At 42.9% G+C, this 19519-nt stretch overlaps 1 protein-coding gene across 1 annotated transcript; it reads left to right on the top strand.

The window, feature by feature from the left end:
- Positions 1-1215: 1215 nt before the first annotated feature.
- Positions 1216-17456, top strand: PTGES3 (prostaglandin E synthase 3). Its single transcript, XM_053371776.1, has 8 exons — positions 1216-1437; positions 10341-10454; positions 10563-10632; positions 12239-12337; positions 13208-13297; positions 13467-13529; positions 14740-14764; positions 16273-17456. Coding segments are annotated over exons 1-8 (483 nt in total). The 5' UTR covers positions 1216-1435; the 3' UTR covers positions 16293-17456.
- Positions 17457-19519: the final 2063 nt, after the last annotated feature.

Below are 19519 nucleotides of genomic sequence, written 5' to 3'. Positions count from 1 at the left end.
CATCTTTCCCAGCATCAGGGTCTTTTGCAGGGAGTCTTCTCTTCTCATGAGGTGGCCAAAGCATTGGAGCCTCAGCTTCAGGATCTGTCCTTCCAGTGAGCACTCAGGGCTGATTTCCTTGGACTTTGATATAGCATTGCCAAAAACACACTGATGGAACTCATTGGTAGCAAAGACAATGCCGAGAAATTTCTTCTCAATCAGTGCATGAATCTGTTCAGACCTGGTGAGGGTTCTTGACTGGCTGGTTCTTATGTTGGAGATATACATCCAGGTCATCTTTAGATGCAACAGCCTGGATTTCCACCCTCGCCTTACTCAGCCTCATTTCTAAAGATCTGTGATGAGGGATCAGACAAAATCAGAGAGGATCAAGCTATCAGGGGTTACTAATCATGATGGCTGTCCTGTCTCCATATCCAAGGCTGCGTATCGCTAGTGAGAGAGTGATGTGGCCTTTCCATACTCATTTGTTAGCCACTGCAAGCACAGGATCGGCGGGGCCGGCCCATGCATGAGGCAGACTGAGGTAGCCGCCTCAGGTGGCAGAATTCAAGGAGCCCCTCCATGCCCCCCCAAGAGGTTTCTGGGTTTGGGCGAGATATCGCAAGACCTCCATGGAATCACGCCGTGAGGCACCTCTTAGCCCCAGGAAAGCGAGCGCAAGGCTGCTACTTGACCAAAGAGAGCCAGCCCCGGAGAAGGAACAGAGCTAACTAAGGCGAGTCCTTTCCCCCCCCCCCCGCCTCCTTCGGCGCATGCGCGTGAGGGCAGTTGGCAGCGGGGGGGGGGATCTAGAGAGGACGAGAACATGCGCGAAAGACTGACAGAGCGCATGCGTCGTCGTGTAGGAGTTAGAATAACGCTCGCGAGGGAGAACATGCGCGAAAAGCAGAGACGCGCACGCGCGTAGGGGAGAAAGGCTGTAGGCGCGTGCGCAGCAGCCAGCGATCCGGCGCCGCTTGGCTTGGGTGCGCGCGCGGTTGAGGACAGCGAAGCGGCGGCAAAGGTGGCGGCGAGTGGCGCGCATGCGCTGTTCCGGCGTCTGGCTTTTGAAGGGAGAGAGAGAGAGAGAGGGTAGTGTAAGGAAGGGAGGGAAGAGGGAGGGGGCTGGTATTTTGCTGCGTCACCGCCCGCTTGGAAGCCGCCGTTGCCTGAGAGAGAGCGAGGAGGCAGAGCGGCGGGAGGAGGTGAGGAGGGGGGGGGAGAGAGGGAGAGCGCGAGAGCGCGCGCGCGCAGTGCTTTGTGGGTAGCAGGCCTGAGCCTTTGAGCCCTGAGAAGGAGTCCCGGCCGCCGCCGCCGCCGCCACAGCCGCCTCCTCACCTTCGCCCGAGGGTCTTCCCACCCCGACGCCGCTGGTTTCTGGCCGAGCCCTTCGGAGAGACGGAGAGGAGGAAGAGGACACGCGCTGCCGCCGCCGCCAACGCCGTCCGCCATGTGAGTGAGTGAGGCGGGGCGGGCTGAGCTAATCTGTTGCTGGGCCGGAGGAGGGTCGGGAGGGATTGGGGTCAGATCGAGGCAGATCAGCCGGGACGGAGCCACCGGGGAAAGGGAGAAAAGACGGCATTCTCTCCCCCCCCCCGATGGTATTTAAGGAAGGGCCAGAAAGCAGCCCCAGACGCGGGCTTAACCTGCGCCAGGGCTCAGCCCCCGCATCTCGGCGCCCTTCCGGAGAAAGAGCTGAGGGGGAAAGCGCCCCTGAGCAGGTGCAGAGTGCGCTCGCCTCGCCGCCGCGCTTCGCCCAGGAAGGTTCCCAGGGTCACGAGGGCGGCCTTTCCCGGGCAGAGCCGTTCATTTTATACTCTGCACGTTTCCCTGTAGAGTTGAAGCGCTGCCCAGGCGTCCCCCTGACGGGCCCAGCGCTGGGGAGGTGGGAAAATGGGTCGTTATTGTGCGGCACCCGGAATTAGGAGGCGGAAGCATGTGCGAGGCAATGCCGGGAGGAAAATGGATGCTCGTTCAGGTCGGGGTTGGAGCTAGAAGTTGACTTTCATTTTTGGAAGGGCTGTGAGGAGGCTTTTCTCTTTTTTTAGGTGCTAGGAGCATAGCTGTCAACTTTTCCCTTTTTTTAAGGGAAATCCTATTCGGAATAAGGGAATTTCCCTTTAAGAAAGGGAAACGTTGACAGCTATGGCTAGGAGAGGCAAGGGCGTAAAGGAAGTTAGGCAGCAAGATTTGAGAGGGAAAGAAATAGCACATCATGTGAGACCCGGAGCTGGATGCAGTGGGTTATGAGCTCTGGGACATAATGCATGTGGTTAGGGCTGGAATGTTGTAATATGACTCGCTTAACCCTGTACGCTAAAGAAGATAGCCGTCATTGGGGATGCCTGGCTCATTGGGGAATAAGCATAGGAAGACGGCAGGCAGGGCTTGGGAAAGGAAGTAAGGCTGGCTTAAATAATGGGACTGTAACATACCTAGCGAGATGTTTCACCGGAGGAATAGTGGAAATGATAAGTGTGTGGGCAGATCGTTTGCAACTGTTCCATGGCAAAAAGAGAGAGCTGAGATTGTACAGCCACATGAGTAAAAGGCAGAAGTGCTTTTGCAGGCAGTAATATGCTACATTTGTAACTTTTAAAAAGATAATTTGTAGTGTTAATTATCTTATAGTAACTTTTGAACCCTCAGAGTTTGGGACCTTATGTCTTTTCCAGAGGCATGCAGAGGGCTTACACATGCACTGTGCCCTAACCACCTCAAGCAAGAATAATTTCTGTTCTGTTAGGTCGAAGTCATAAACACCTGTTATTTCCAGTCAGGCTTACTAATGCCTATTTTCCTTCTCTTTCTATAAATGGAGGGTACTACTGACCTTGCTAGGTGCTCTCCAGCTTTGAGGATATCTTTTTTTTTTAAAGGTCTGGAATGACAAGCTTTGTTCCAGTATGGAGAGTGGTCTCCTGTTGGGCATAGAGAAGCTGCCTCCACTTGGTATCCTATCTCATTGTAGTTTGGGAAGAGCTACTGCCTTGTTTTAATTATGATTTCCTAGCATCGTTACCTACGAAGGTTCAGAGATGTCCTGTTGTGCTTCTCATGTAATATACCCCATGGGTTAGTTGAATTTGTGCCCCTGACCCACAGATCCTTGTATAGTGTGCAAAATATAGTATGATTGCATCTTGCATACTTGTGCATTTTCAACTGTACATGGTTGAAAGTCAGCCAGTTGGAATCCAGCAAATTACATGCAAGGCAGAGTGGTTAAAAGTTCCTTTGGCAATGAGTTTTCCAGGTGGTTTTGGGTATGTGTTTTTGCTTACATGTGCCATCCCTGGAATGTAAGCCCCGTGCAAGTCACACTTGTACTGCAAAACCTTGTGCGAAAGTTTCTGTACCCAACTATAGACCAGATTGTTGATGCTTAGTGGTGGGTAGTTCAGACAGTGAAGAAGGCAGAGGGGCCAAACCAAAAGGCTTGAGAAACACTATTCTAGGTAAAATGAATTGTAAATGAAGGATGAAGAAACAGGTAAAACATGTTGCCTGAAAGCTGTTAATGAAATAAAATGTTATTTGATATGCAAACACGTGCACTTATAACTCCACTCAACAGTCTTGCAACAACAAAAGGTGGATCTGGAGGAAGGAAGGAACTGAGACATTTTGCCTGTGCTCATTATTGGTACCATGACCAAATTGCTTCTAATTTTGTCTTGAGTGAAGAAGTTAAAGTGGTCTAGAAGGAAGATAGGCTCTAATGACTGGTGAAATGGCCTTGCTAACAGTGACTCAGTTCAGAGCTAATGACAAATAATAGACAAATTTTTGCCAGAACCATGGGCCTGTCCAAACATGTTCCCAGTTTGGTCAAGCAGTAGTTTGCTGCAAAATCTGAAATGTACAAACTGTGTTTTGCTTCCAAATCAGAATTGGAAGCCCACTTCAAACTCTAGTTTTCAGTTCCAGTATTTAGGCAAATAATGCCTTTTGCAAGCAGTCATTTGCAGGATACATATATACCTGAAAACAATGGTTTAACCAAGGGAGGAAGGATGGAAATTCAAGCATTTAGGAAGGCATATGCACACTTGAGGCTCAGATTGAAATGCCCAAACCATGATCTTCTCTTATGTAAGAATTGAGTCATTGTCGCCAGAGAATGCCCATGCAAGTCTTTAGACAAACTTGTTCAGCCATTGTCAAGCAGTATGTCATTATGCATCCAGAAAAGTAGGCTTTGTTTCTTTAACTTTACCGAAGCTATAGTTGTAATATAGAATTGCAGCAGTTATTCCTCCTCCCACTTTCTCTATATTACTAAACAGCCCCTCTAAAGGTAAGTCAACCTCCTACATAGTTGATGCTGATTGAAATCGCCAACATGTTCATGTAGGACTTGGATCCAGAGTCCTTAATTGAAAGCAAATGAAGTAATTAGCTGTGTTGACAGAAATACTTAGGTTGAGATACAGTATGAGAATGGGATGCTCTTAGCAGGCATGCATCTATTTGTCACTTTAAATACACTGGTTATGGGTCCACAAACAGTCGCCCCCCAAATAACTGCTTAAGCAGTCTGGAAATGCAATGCTAGAAAGGAATATGGCCTCTAGTTCCCTAACATTGATTCAGTTTAAATGTTACCCATGGTTCTGTTCGAATGAAACATGCATCTTCCCCCCCCCCTTTTGATCTATTATAATATCTGTCAGGTAGGATCAGAATAGACATTAAAAAGCAAAATGAAATGGTTCTTCTGTGTAAAGGAAACGGAGTGGCAAATAAGGCAAGTGAGAACATGTGTATACAAAAGGAACTTCCATCACATTGTAGTGTGACCAATTTTCAGAACATATGGCAGCAAGGGGCAGGTCTGAGTGCTTTTAAGTTCTAAAGAACAAAATTAACTGACAGTGGTCAATGAAGCTATGGGGAAAAAGGAAACTGCTTCTCTCCCTCAAACAGTAGAGTGTATTCTGCACTGCAATGCTGTCATTGTGTAAAACCATTTTAATTTGTCCTATACTGTATAAGTGAATAACTTCCATTTACTATTGTGTAAAAACAAACAAACAAAGCAGTACATTTGGAGCCATGGTTGTGGTGAGGGAAAATCCTGTCTCTACTACTGACATTGGATAGCCCAACCTCCACTAAGTGGGACCAAGTGGGGAGAGATAGAACAGGTCTGTGTATGCAGAGCACACACTTGTCTTATATCATAAGAAATCCTTGCTATAGTATATAGACACTCTCTGCCCATCATTATTGACATTTTGCTAGCTCTGAAGAGCTGCCAAGAAGCAATTGCTTGGGAAGGAACTGCTCTTCTACAGCAGAAAAAAATAATAATCCACAAACCCTGACTTACCAGTACTATGCTGTTTCCCTTTGCTTCTTGAAAGTAATGAATATTCCTAGCAACTTCAAGGGTAGAAAATAGCCAGCACAAGAAGGTAGTGGGACAGGCAGTTTTAAATGCAACAAGGGCTGAGATGAGGCTTCAGCTCTTAGCAACAGAAGCACATTCAGGTAAGTATCTGTTACCCCTAGTAAATGATACACAACAGGCTTTGTTGAGTGGGTGGGAATGAAGCTGCAATGTGGCTATGTAATACTCGGTGTTTTGTGATATGATGTGCAATCAAGGTATCAAAAGTGTGTGTGTTTGTGTGAGGGGGGAGTGTGCATGGAGTCTTATGGGTTTAAGTACAAATTTAGTGATGCATGTGTGAACTGAGATATGGTGTACATTAGTGGTTCCCCATTGGTGGGTTGCAGACCCCAGGGTGCCCATGTAACCCACCCAAGGGGTCCGTGGCACCAATCACATAACAAAAACTATCATAGAGATAACAAAATTTTCAAGTAGGGAGGGGGTCTGTGTCATGGCTTTTGAAAACGGGGTCCACAGTACTCATCTTATTGAGAAACACTGATGTACATGATTGTGTGATTGAGGAAATTGAGAATATAGGAAACTGCCTTATATTGAGACAGACTGCTGATCAATCTATTTCAGTATTGTTTTACCGACTGGCAGTGGTCTTGTAGGATTTTGGGCAGAGTCTTTCCTAGCCCTGTCTAAAGATGCCAGAAATTGAATCTTGGTCCTTTGCACACAAAAGGTATGTGCTCTACCATTGAGCTTGGCCCTTTCCGTTGCAGTTTGAACTTATGTGGGATGTGCGGCTGTGCATGTAAATGAGGAGAGATATGTGGACTTCAGAGTGCACATGATATGTAAGGTTTTAGTAGTAATCATATTTAAAATGTAGGATGCAAACCAATTGTCCACCCACCTGAGGTTTAATTGCAGGTTGTCCCCTGTCTTCTGTAATTTGTTTTTATTAAAGTGTGTTGTTTGTCTGAGCCCCTCTGGGTAGAGCAACTTATAATTGCACTCAAAGTGAACTTACCCTAAATCAAGATTCATTTTATGGTTTGTTTTATCTTAAAGGTTCCAGACCAAATATATAAAATTCTTGTAAACCATGCTTAGTTTGGGGCTTTGTTTGATCTTGCTAAATCTAGAGCAGATACAAAGAACTGAAAGCAAGATCTCAATGTTGCCAACAGATCATACCTTTTAAGCATAGAGGGCACAAGCCAAAAACATTGCTTTGTAGAGCACTGGGTGTTGAGTCTGAATCAAAGAACTGCTCAGTACGGCACATCAGTGCTGCTGCTGAGATCTGCTCAATATCTGCAGTTGACTAGAACTACACTTGCATCTAGCCACAACATCTGGATGTTTAAGCAACATTTGAGGAGTGAGCATGTAGGGGATCTGCTGGTCCCAGCCAATGTATGCCTCTCCAAACATCTTATGTTGAATGAGAAGTTCTGAAGGAGACTTCTAACACTGCTGAAAAGCCTCCATGCAGTTTGAAAACCTGAAAACGCAGGGTTCCAGGTTGCACATATGCTTATGTGTTCAGATGATCTAAAAAGAGAGCAAAAGCTTATTTAGTCAAATAACATATTGTGTGAATAACACCCTTTTGATATTACAAGCCCCTGAATCATGTTGAGTCCAGTTTGTACTTTAAAATGCCTTTGAGTATCTTTAATAATAGCCAAATACAGATGTGTTAGAAAATGAGGATAATAGCTAATAGAGCCCATTAGCTCTGGAGTTGAACTGGTGTTCTTTTCCATCTCTAAAAGTTCCAGGCCCCCTTGTATTCAGAACACACTCCAGTTCTGGATAGGAGACACTTGGGAGATTATTGAGGACCATCAGAGTAAAATGCTGTACAGTGGTACCTTGGTACTCAAACGGCTTTGCTCCCGAACAAATTGGCTCCCGAATGCTGCCAACCCAGAAATGAATGTTCCGGTTTCCAAATGTTTTTTGGAAGCTGAACATCCGACGCGGTTTCCTCGGCTTCCAGTTGAGTGCAGGAAAGCTCCTGCAGCCAATCAGAAGCTGTGCCTTGGTTTTCAAACCGTTTCGGGAGTCAAACAAACTCCCGGAATGGATTAAGTTCAAAAACCAAGGTACCACTGTATTTTAATCAGAGCATTTGGGACTAGGTACAGTGCACAGATGTGTTGAAAAGCCATTCAAAGAGGAAGTAATGGTGCAAGCATATATGTAGCTTTTTGGATAGCTTACTGGTTTGATTGCAGCAGCTAGTCTGTCATGCTGGCTTTGCTTTTGTTTATGTCGAGACCACGGCAACAAAAGTTGACTGTTCTGTGCTTCAACACACACCATTCTGTTCATCAGAACTTGTTAGTCTGTTACAAATTTGAAGTTTTATATTTGTACTTCCAATTCTAGGATGTTCAAAATATGTGGTACTACACTGTGCCCTGGTTCTTAGACTTACGAGCATTTTGGGAGTTGGTTTTGCCATTCTCAGGCTTTTATCCATTGAAGTAATGGCACAAACGGAATGAGTTCTGCTCATGCAACGGAACATCCACTCCCTCTCGTGCCTCTGTGTGCCCATCAGATTTGTTTTGAGGGGATTCCTCCCAACCCTCCAGAGCAAATTGGGGTGGGGTTACGGGGGAGGAGAGGAAGAAGAAATTCCAGTCCATGAGTGGATGTCATTTTGCTTGAGCAGTGATTGTTGGATTAAACCCTGTGTCTAACAGCTCTTTCAGAAAGTGCCTTTTATGAAAGCTGGTATCCTTACTGTAGCAGCCTTTTTAAGGAATGTTACCAATATGTGAATGACAATGCCAGCATGATCATGGAGACCCTAGTTCTTGCGGTTATTGGCTCCGTGTGAGTTCTGTCATGCTGTAAACTCAACAACATTATCTCATGAAGGCCTAAATTTGTATAAATTGGGCTTATGATTACATGTATTTTTTTAATTAGGAAACTCCAGTTATGACTGATAAGATTAACAAGGATTAAAATATATTCAACTGAAATAAGATTTCTAATATCAGGAAGCAGTTCTCAACCTCTGGGTCCCCCGATGTTGTTGGACTACAACCCCCATCATCCCTGAGCTCTGGCCTTGCTAGCTAGGGGTGATGGGAGTTGTAGTTCAACAACATCTGGGAACCCACAGGTTGAGAAAGGCATGTAATCTTGTAGTTTAGAGACCAGCAAAGGGGAGGGGGAGGCTACATGGTGTTTTCCACTTGATACAAAGTAATCTGACATACTTACCTTTTCATGTCTTTTAAAAGGCGGTTCCTGTCCACTTGGAACTTATTGGCAATGCTTAGTTTCATAAGGATGGTAATAGCAAAAAAACCCTAGAAATTGGGGTGCAAATTGAGTATTAGAGATACAGCAGTTGGGAAATAATTTGTATGAATAAACAAAGTGGTTACATTCTCCTGTAAACTTTGAAATTATATGGGGAAATGAACTAGAGTCAGTGTGGTGTAACAGTTAGGCTGGGCTATGCCCTGGGAGACCAGAATTTGAATCCGCACTCAGCCATGAAGCTCACTGGCTTCCCTTGTGCCAGACACTGTCTCTCAGCCTAACCTACTTCACAGGCTTGTTGTGATGATAGAATGGGGAGAGGAAAAACTATGTACATCACCCTGAGCTCCTTGGAAGAAAAGGTGGGAGAAATAAATGCATTATTGAAGGCCAGCTGTAAAAACTGCTAACATTCCTGAATGCATTCTCTTTTTCTATTTCAATTTTTTACTTGATAGAATTATGTTTATTTTGCTGTCCAGCTTAAACACATGAGGCCGACACTTTTGACAAGATGGAAATAACTAAAAATATTCACATTCTAATTTGTTCACCATATTTGGGGGACCTAAACCTAAACTATGGGTGGGGAGAAGCCCATATGAGGACAGTGCAGAAGTCTTCTGTCTTTGTATTGTATCATCATGGCCACCATCTACCTAGTGCAGGGGGGAAACGCAGTCAGGTGTGGCATGAGTGTTGGCATTAAACTAGGAAATTCAAGAATTCTTCTTTGGTGTTGACAGCTTCAATGCAAATTCTTGACTGAAAATGGAGTGGTGCCATAATGCATTGCCTTTTCTGAGAAACTGGATTATGAACATGTCAGTAGCTTGCTGCTGATTGTGTAGATCACAGTGATACTGGTTTTCAAACAAGCATTCTTTATTTCTGCAATTTAATGGTGCATTTCAGCTCGTATTTTAGTTGATCAGTATTTCCTCTTTTAGTTCTTATTCAGAAATTCAAAACTCTGATAGAATATTTCTCAGGTTAGAACACCAAAGGATTATATTGACTTGTCTGTGAAAGAGCTTCTTCTGAAACATTTAGGTTTTGTTTTTTGGTAACATTCTTTGCTGCTGCAGGGATAGTTCATTTGAGCTTTTCTGTTTAAACATTAACGTTTTCTTATTTCAATACACTACTTGTGAATCTGCTTCCCTCTTTCTGAGGATTTCATAAAGACAATGGGCACCATCTTTATGGTGCTGTTGCCTTCACATGTGTGATTGTGCAGCAACACCTTAGCACTAGACTAGAATTTAAAATGATGTGCATATTGCTCAGCTTCCTGACATACTGGAAGACCTGTTGAAATTAAAGCTACCAACAAAACACATGTTCCTATCAGGTTTCTGTGTTTCAAGTCAAACACCTTGCTTGCAGTGAAAACCTGTTCATATCTAATCAGAAGTAAGTCCCATTAAGCTCAGTGAGACTTAATCCCATTGTGGGAGGGGCGGGCTCTGGACACCTGAATAAGACCAGTGGGTGCTTGGCTGGGCGCCCAGGATTCTTCAAGTTCTTTGAATACTGTTGCAGTCTTGCTTTGCTGCAGATAGCAAAACTTGTAGCAAAAAAAGAGAAGCTGCTAGGAAAAGCTGCTAGTGTAACAGAGCATCATACTCATTAGAGTCATTTGTTGCTTTATGTCAAGTTGTTTGCTGTGTACATTTTTTCTCTAATACTCCAATTACCTTTCTAGGCAGCCTGCTTCTGCGAAGTGGTATGACCGAAGGGACTACGTCTTTATTGAATTTTGTGTTGAAGACAGTAAAGATGTTAATGTAAATTTTGAGAAATCCAAACTTTCGTTCAGGTAAGCAAAACACCCAAAAGTTGACCATGAACAGAGATCACATGCATGTGTTTCAACTGGATCCTCTTCTCGAGACAGTGTTAATATTTGTTTCTCATTTTCCTACAGTTGTCTTGGAGGAAACGATAACTTCAAGCATTTAAATGAAATTGATCTTTATAATTCAATTGATCCAAATGTAAGTTGCTTTCATTTATCTATGGCATGCTTAATTTTAGGGTGTAAAAAACCACAGGACTTCACTTTGTTAGTATGCCTATAAATATAACCTGTAAATAGGTGGTGGTGACTCTTGCTGCCGTTTAGTGTGCAGTTTGATTACAATGAAATAGTTAAAAGATTGTACTCAGTGTTTGACACTTCCATTGTTCTAGGCACATTTTGTGATGGGATTTCATTAAGGTGAGCAGTTTCTGATTAAAGCTGCAGAGTAGAAGGAAAGGTGGACCTTTTTCTGCCTCCCCACTTCCAGATATTATCTGAAGACTGGAGAAGAAACCCTCTTGGGGGGGGGGATAGACAGGGGAAGGACTAGATGATGTGAAAAATGAACATAATATTTTAGCTTCAGTTCATTCATTTTCAGCTTTGTATTCTTCTTATTAAAAAGCGTGCCTAGACGTTCCATTGTTGCGCCCATAACATAGGTTTAAGGTGCCTCCTAGCTTTCATATCTCAGGTTCTAACACTGATTGTACTGAATCCTGTAAAAGCATGTAGCCTCCTGGGAAAGCTAAAGGTCATGAAATGTTTGATTGTGTTGCACCTAGTAGACAAATTACCAACTTAATTATTATTGATTCCTCTAATTCTTTGATTATGTATGTATGTGTTACTAAGTTCTCAAAAAGAATTGGTAACTACCATTAGGGAGTAGAGCATGAAGCTCTGTTTCCACTGCTGCTCAGCTTCTGCTGCTCTCAGTCTTCAAGGCATTTAATTGCATCATTACACATGGCTCAGAGTCTTCCCTCTGCCTGCTTTGCCTAATTACCTTTGGAGGAAACCGCAGTGGAAGCATGATGGCAAAGCTTACACAGTACTTGAGATTTTATGACCACTTAATATTTGATATTATGCTTTGATCGTTGAGGGTAGGGGTGCTTGACAAATGTGGGGTGGTTAACTCCAACCATTTTGACTACCGACACATGTTAGTAGTCAAAATGCAAGCAGAGGCAGGTAAGACAAATTGCCACTGTAGTAACTGCAGGCTCCCTCATGCCAGTGAAGTCTAGTTCTCATAAACATTATGATGAACCTGTTTCTCAATTGTACCATTTCTATAGCTTCCCAAAATATTCAGTGTACCAAGAAAGCTGGGATGTCAGCAAGAAGGCTAATGCAGCTTTTTGATACAGATAGGTAGCCGTGTTGGTCTGCCATAGTCAAAACAAAATTTTTTTTCCCTTCCATTAGCACCTTAAAGACCAACTAAGTTAGTTCTTGGTATGAGCTTTCGTGTGCATGCACACTTCTTCATGCACACTGAGTGTTTCTGAAGAAGTGTGCATGCACACGAAAGCTCATACCAAGAACTAACTTAGTTGGTCTTTAAGGTGCTACTGGAAGGGAAAATTTTTTTTGTTTTGACTATGGCAGACCAACACGGCTACCTATCTGTAACTGGAACTATGGAAGGCACCACATTGAGCCGCATGAAATGGCAGCTTTTTGAGTGTTTCTTAATATGAAGGAACACAGTTATGTGAGCCTTCATCTGTAGCCTTGTGTAAGAATTAGGCACATGCTTACTATGTTAAAGGAACTTCTTTTCTTTTCAGGAATCCAAGCATAAAAGAACAGACAGGTCTGTCTTATGTTGTTTACGAAAAGGAGAATCTGGCCAGTCATGGCCACGATTAACGAAAGAGAGGGCAAAGGTAAATCTTTATTCACGACAGTACTCTAACCTCTATATTGGTGTATCTCAAGTTTTTTAATGTGCCCCCGTTCTAAATGTACTTTCTGAGGGCTCCAACCTAGGACTATTCATTCTCCATTTGAAGATACAGAGATTCTCACAGGCAGTTACAATGCACACTAAGACCTACTTTGTATAAGTTCTGTGGTTTTGCGGCATTTATTTTACATTAGACAAGGAAGAATAGGTTATCTCTGAATATCTCTCATGTACACAGAAACATTCAAAGTATAGTAGCAGACCACCTGACTGCTGTTCCTCAGATCAGGTTAGAATGAAGTGAGCTGTTGCCTCCACTGATTTATTTGGGATTGGTGAGGATACTCTGCTGAGAGATTGCCCAGTTCCTGGCTGGTTATGAATGCTCTCATTCTGTGTATGATGCCCCATATACTTTGTGCCCTGTTCTAGAGTCTGAAAGCCTAGCCTATAAACAAATAACTAAAATTATGATTTGCAAGTCAAATTATCTTGATTTTTTTTTTAATCCTCATCCAGGAGTCACATTTTGAAACCATTAGACTTATTATTAATTCATTCAATTTGTATACCATCCTATACCCGCAAGTCTTGGGCTGCTTCACAACATAAAATCACAATATAAAAGCACAAAATACATACTAAAAAATAAAATTATAACCCCTGCAAGTAGAGGGTTAACTTGTAGAACAAAGTTAAGTAATTTTTCCTAATGAATTAAAATACTCATTGGGTAGAACAAAGGTCAGAAGAAATGCGTTACTTCAATTGAGGGCTCTTAAAGCTCCTATAGACTCCATCCCATCCCTATTTGCCTAACTTGCCTGTGACCTTATTTCTATATCCACAGCTCAATTGGCTCAGTGTGGACTTTAACAACTGGAAAGACTGGGAAGATGATTCTGATGAAGATTTGTCCAATTTTGATCGCTTTTCTGAAGTAAGCAGAACATTCTGCGGTTGATGACATAGCTTAAATTATTGGGCATTGATCTTGATCTCACTGAAGTTTTGATAGTTATTTTGGCTCCTTTTCATATATACTATTTTTACTTGCTTGATCAAAACAAAAAACATGACTTTACTTAATACTCCCTTGCGTCATTTAGATGATGAACAACATGGGTGGTGATGAAGATGTAGATTTGCCAGAAGTAGATGGAGCAGACGATGTGAGTAGCTTCCCTGTGATTGGAACTTTTAGTCTCCTGCTTGAGGCTGATGTCAATACTTGATGTATATTGACATTTGTATAGTGTCACTGTTTGGAAACTCTGGGTAGTATTCATTGATGTGCTTCATCTAATGGAAGGACTTTCTGCTGCACACCAGAACATCCCTTACCCACAGCTTCCTAAATCCGCCCGGGGAAGGGGTGTCCCGCAAACCTCCAGAGCAAATTTGGGTAGGTCACGTTTTGCACAAATACTGCCCTTTTTTTGAAACTTGAGAATAGAACTGGGCAGTATACCAATATATTGTCCAAAACAGGTTTAAAAGTCCATATTGTGATATCTGTTCCATGATTTTTGAACTGATAATATATTGCGAATCGTGTGTGCATGTGTGCACATGCTTGCACACGCTATGCAAAAATCATGATGGGGGAAACAGTGAAGCCAGCCAATTCCTCAACATAGCTCCATCCTTATTTCAGAAATCGTGATAATATCAGTATATTGTGGTCTTTAGCTGGTAATACGTTGCAGTGTTGAAAGCCAGGTATCGCCCATCCTTACTTGAGAGTTTATTCCTGTATCCAAACTACTTAATACACTCATTTGGGAGGAGACTTATCTGCATCTAAAATGTGATATGCACAGTTGCATATAAACATTGAGTCCAAATTTTCTTGGTGCTAATGTATAAAGTAGGCTTAACTCCATATCAAAATATATCTAACACTTGTTCTCAGCATCAGCGACGGAGGAAGCTGCTTGAGCGCCTGGGGCGGCACACTCAGGGGTGGGGCGAGCCACCCATAGGGGCGGGGCACACTGTGGGGCCTCCGGAGTCTGCCTGCCTCCTCCCACTCAGCTGCCCTACAGCTGGGGGGAGGCAGCAGGCGGACCGTTTTGGGCAGCGCAGAGTCTGTGTGTGCCCAAGCCACGACTTTGTGTGCCCAAGCCAGGAGAGATGTGTGGTTCAGGCATGCTGCAGGCCCCATGGTGAGTGCCACCTGGCATTTTGTCACCCTCAGTGGTGACACCCTGGGTGGCTCATACCCACCGCACCCCCCTTCCTCCACCCCTGCTCAGCATAATAATTCCAGATATGTAGATACTTGCCTGTAGAGGTTCTCAAAGTAATTTTGCAAATATTGCGCTATGGCTTGCTTTCGTAGCTGGCTTTAATTGCTAACCTTCTGTGCTTCTGTCCTAGGATTCACCAGACAGCGATGATGAAAGTAAGTTGACTATTGTTCTGTGTTTACTTACCATATACATCCAAAAGAGTTAGACAAAACTCTTGGCATGAATATTTACTAAGTTGTGCCTCCCATACCTCATTAACATTTGCCTGACAAAGATTGCCACGGGCCTACTATCCTGCTATGCTACTTGGGTGGTGGAGAATGGAAGAATATTCTCCCTCAAGGTGACTTTACGCTGGGAAAAACTTGCTTTGCACTTGCATCAAAAGAGGGCGGGGTGGAAAAGCTATTGATGGATGGCAGGGCATAGATTGAACTATTCTACCTACACTCTTGTTTCTAGAGTGGAGCTGGTCATGTTAAATTCTGTATTAGTAACTGAAGGGCTTTCTTCTGCATTCTTGTAACTCATGCGTGACTGGGCACACAGGAGAAGTACCTACATAATATTATTTGTATGCCACCTTTCCGCAGTTCAGACCATGCTCAAGCTGGCTTACAAAATGAAGAAAATACTTAACTACAACTTAAAGTAGTCGAAACCAATAAATTAAGCACAATAAAATCTAAAAGAAAAGACCAACAACCCCCCCCCTCAAAATACCGCAGCCCAAGAGTCTGTTCAGCAGCCTCAGCTTTTGTAGCTGCAATCAGTCAGGGCCCCACCCTCCCAGGCCAGGTGGAAAAAGACCTGCAAGGCAGGGAGCAGGTCTTCCAGGACTTAAAGCCAAGATGCTAACTTGCTCCCAGATCTCCAGCATCAAGATGGAAGAGAGATTGTAAACATCTTCAAGTTTACCACTGCAGTTCTTTTGAGACATGCTTCTGTGAATGCACAATCTCCACTTCATTTTTCCCTATGATTACAACCATTATGAATTTTTCATATACACTATACTCTCAAGGTGCTGCGAGTTGCAGCTACCTAGAATAACTTGGTGTAAGAGGCATAAGAGAGTAATCTTTCAGAATTGGCCAGAATAATGGTTTGTAACACCACTCAGGGACGTTGTAAGCATTAGCCTGGCTGTTTAGATGGCCTCTGCTTGGGTTCACAACAACACCCCCCCCCAAAAAAAAAATCTGGCAGGTAGGGAATAAACATTTTTCATTTCCACTGTGATAGAGAAAATGTGTGAAAAGTAGGAGAGGCTTTGGTTAGCTTACCCAGACATCTGTGTGCTCAGGGGAGAGGCTGTGTACTGCTGGACATACTTTTTACCAGAAGTAGTACCATTGGGTACATGGCTCTGTGGGTATTTATGTATTTTTGTCACAGTAACTCTAGTGGGGCATATTACTCACATCTTTGGAGGTGGGACTGTTCTTCAAAATTGTTAAAGCTAACAATAACTTAGTGCAGACTTCCTCAGCTGGTATCCTCTCAGTGTTTTGGACTACAACTCATCAATGACTATGGTGATGAGAGCCTGTAGCCCAAAACATGTAGAAGGCACCAGATGTTGGTGAAAGCTGTTTCAGTGCATTAATTCTAGTGCTGTTGCCATACAGTATTCAATGTTTGTTTTGTTTTGTTTCAGAAATGCCAGACCTGGAGTAAAGGGAACCTGCTATCTTTTGGGGGTTTAGGGAAAGAACTTCATCACAACATTTCATAATTGAGATAAGAATTCCTGAGTTGATAGCTCTAAAGGCAGAAAATGCATCCTTTTAACTCATCTTCAACCTGTTTTAAGCAGCTTCATTGATGATTGGTGCGTACCATTGTTCAGGGCAGTCTTAAGCTACGTGAGGCAATAATGTTATGCATGAAAGGTTTTCCAGACTTCCAAAAACAAAAAAGCCACACACAAACAATTGAGGTATAGGCAATCGAGAGAAAAAACAGTTGCAATAAAAGGGTTTACAACGCCTCTTTGCCTCATCATCAAATATAACAATGGGAAAACTCTCAATTTACATGAAGTGGTAAACATGTACTTTCCCCCTCACATTGTGGAAAGCAGGCAACTTAGAACGTTTCAGATTTTACGCCTGGAACAGAACTGGCTGAAGCAATGTTTTAATTGGCTTTCCAAATTTAAACTGGTAACATGCTGTACCTCTTGGGGTGTCTTCAGGGTATGTTCCACTAATGTTTAATGCTCTTCACTTTGTTGTATTTAATCACTAGTTAGTGTTCAAAATATCCTAGCTAAAACTAGCAGTCCCTTTAAAACTTAAAATGGGTGAAGCCTGTACATTTGGTTGTTTGATCCTCAAAGCTCTTACATCTCAGTATGGAGGGGTTAGAGCCTGTACGTTGTTGCTTGTCAATCTGTACATTTAGACCAAATTGTATTTGCACTGTTGGTATGAAAGCGAGTGACAAAATGTTAATACACTATTGGATCTTCTTTTGGGGTTTTATTTTATTTTTTTGACCAGTTTATGATAAGCCTAAAAACCTCAATTTGTGTTCAAAGCAGTGGGGATTTTTTAATGTCTACATTATTTCTAATAAACTGTTGAAGACTCCATGGCTGTCAACTGTCTGGCTGGCTGTAACTTCATGTATTCTTACTATTTGTTGGAATGGAATACTTAATTTCTAGTTGGAATAAAAGTGTGGGACTATTTCATCTGTTTGAAGGAGGAAAATTGTAATATTCCCAGGCAAGTCTTTAAAAAAAAAAAGGATCTGTAAGTTGTGGGTACACTGACAGTTTAAAAAAAAATGTTGTGATTTGACTAAAATAAAAGCAAGTTTGTCCTCCTTTAAAAACGGTGAGCTTCTGCATTTGACACTTGTTTTCTGCAATACTTTTTTTAAAAAGGGTTCTCAAGCTAAATATGTGTGACTGAGGTGGGGCACTTGGAGTTTGATATAGGCTGTTAATACTGAAGAAACATTTTTTCCATGTATACTTCAGTTCCCCCAACTCTTAACATGCACTCCAAACGCACACAGTTCCACACCTTTTTTGACTGTTGCATTGAGGGTCCCCAGTGAGCTTGCGTTTTTAGGAAGGTGTCGAATTAAGGAATTTGGGGGATTAAATTATTTGGATTTCATAGAAGTGCTGTCTTCTCAACCAGACTTTTCCCTTTAATAGTATCAGATAGACATAACATGAATTTAGGCTTGCCACTGGTTTCCAACTTGGCAGCTGCTCTGAAACCATAAACGTCTAAGTTAAGTCTTAAACAAAAGGCTGTTAAGAGACTATTGATCTAAGATGCAGACAAGCATTGGGGGGGGGGTCACTTGTTAGTGAAATGTAGTTTATGCCCTGAGGATAGCTGGTCATCACTTTGTCCGGAATGTCCTTGTCTGCAGCCCCAGGGCAGAATGAGCTCCAAGAAGCCAACCTTGCTGAGTTCCTTGCCCAGAGGTAAACAAACTTCATTTTTTAAAGGCTATTGTTGGAGTTTTAAACCAAAATTAAGTCCCTCAAATGTAGGAATGGAGCAGAGAGAATATATCAGTATATCTGAATTGTTTCTTTAATTCAGAAGCATGTGATTCAGTTGGTGTTGGCTTATTATGCTATTTGTTGCAAACAGCTGTGCTGTATGACCATCTTGCATCTGATGTGCCTCCACTGAAGTCAGTTGCTGGAAGACTGAAAGCCTAGTAGAGAATATTTGTGGGGAAGCAGGGTAGACAAAAAAACAAAACGAGAGAAGGGAGGGCTGGGACAGATAGGGATGTAAAGAAGTGAGTGCTTGAGGAGTGTGTTAAGGAAAGGCCAGAAGAAGTTAAAAATTTAATATGCTTTTCTGTGACTCTAAACCCCAAGGGGCTGCCAACTTGGGCAAGTGCCATGGTTGCTGTGAAGGCCTTCACTGGCAGCTGGGGGGCCAGACTGAGCTTTCTTTAAGACAAAAAGTCTCTAGAATGTAAGTGGTGAAGCAAACCGTATAGATAACCTAATCAGTTTTGTGAAATGAACCTTCTTGGTTGCTTCTGCCTATCAGTGTTAGAGCCACAATAAGTAGATACCAAGCAATCCTGCTTCTTTCTTATTTTCTAGTCCTTGGAATCTCTAGTTTCCCTTTTCCCCATATAAACCACGATGCATCTTTCCTGTGGCGGGTTCATCTCAGATCAGGTATTCTCTAGAAGTTATTTTCTGCAAATACTACTACGCAATAAGTGTGGGTAGATATTTGTCCCCTAAACGCCAATGCTCAGTTGGTAGAACATGGGACTCTTAATCTCATCATGGGATTGAGCCCCACATTGTACAAAATATTCCTGGCTTGCAGGGAGCTGGACTAGATGACCCTCCAACTCTACAATTCTATGATTATAAGATTTGGCTTGTAGTCTGTGCAGGAGGCAAAAGATCAGGCACTCATTAAGAATTCGGTGTATATTTAACTTACAGTACAATATCCTACTAATAAGGATGTGGGTGACACTGGGTTAAACCACAGAGCCTAGGACTTGCCGATCAGAAGATCAGCGGTTCAAATCCCTGCAACGGGGTGAACTCCCAATTGCTTGGTCCCTGCTCTTGCCAACCTAGCAGTTCGAAAGCACGTCAAAGCGCAAGTAGATAAATAGGTACCGCTCCGGCAGGAAGGTAAACGGCGTTTCCGTGCGCTGCTCTGGTTCACCAGAAATGGCTTCTTCATGCTGGCCACATGACCCGGAAGCTCGGCCAGGAAAGCGAGATGAGTGCCAGAACCCCAAAGTCAGCCACGACTGGACCTAATGGTCAGGGGTCCCTTTACCTTTACCTTACAATATCTACACAGAATTAAATACTGGTGTTTAAAGGGACTTACTCCCAAGTAGTTCCAGGATGGCAATATAGACTTTGGTTTAGGGTTGGCATT

Source organism: Podarcis raffonei, chromosome 2, assembly GCF_027172205.1.
Source record: "Podarcis raffonei isolate rPodRaf1 chromosome 2, rPodRaf1.pri, whole genome shotgun sequence".
Classification (NCBI taxonomy): Eukaryota; Metazoa; Chordata; class Lepidosauria; order Squamata; family Lacertidae; genus Podarcis; species Podarcis raffonei.
The sequence above is the reverse complement of the archived record's forward strand: the minus strand, read 5'-3'. Positions and strand labels throughout refer to the sequence as shown.

Coding starts and splice junctions, on each gene's coding strand:
- PTGES3 (XM_053371776.1), top strand. Junction 10,455..10,562: donor AAATCCAAACTTTCGTTCAG/GTAAGCAAAACA, acceptor ATTTTCCTACAG/TTGTCTTGGAGGAAACGATA. Junction 14,765..16,272: donor ACCAGACAGCGATGATGAAA/GTAAGTTGACTA, acceptor GTTTTGTTTCAG/AAATGCCAGACCTGGAGTAA.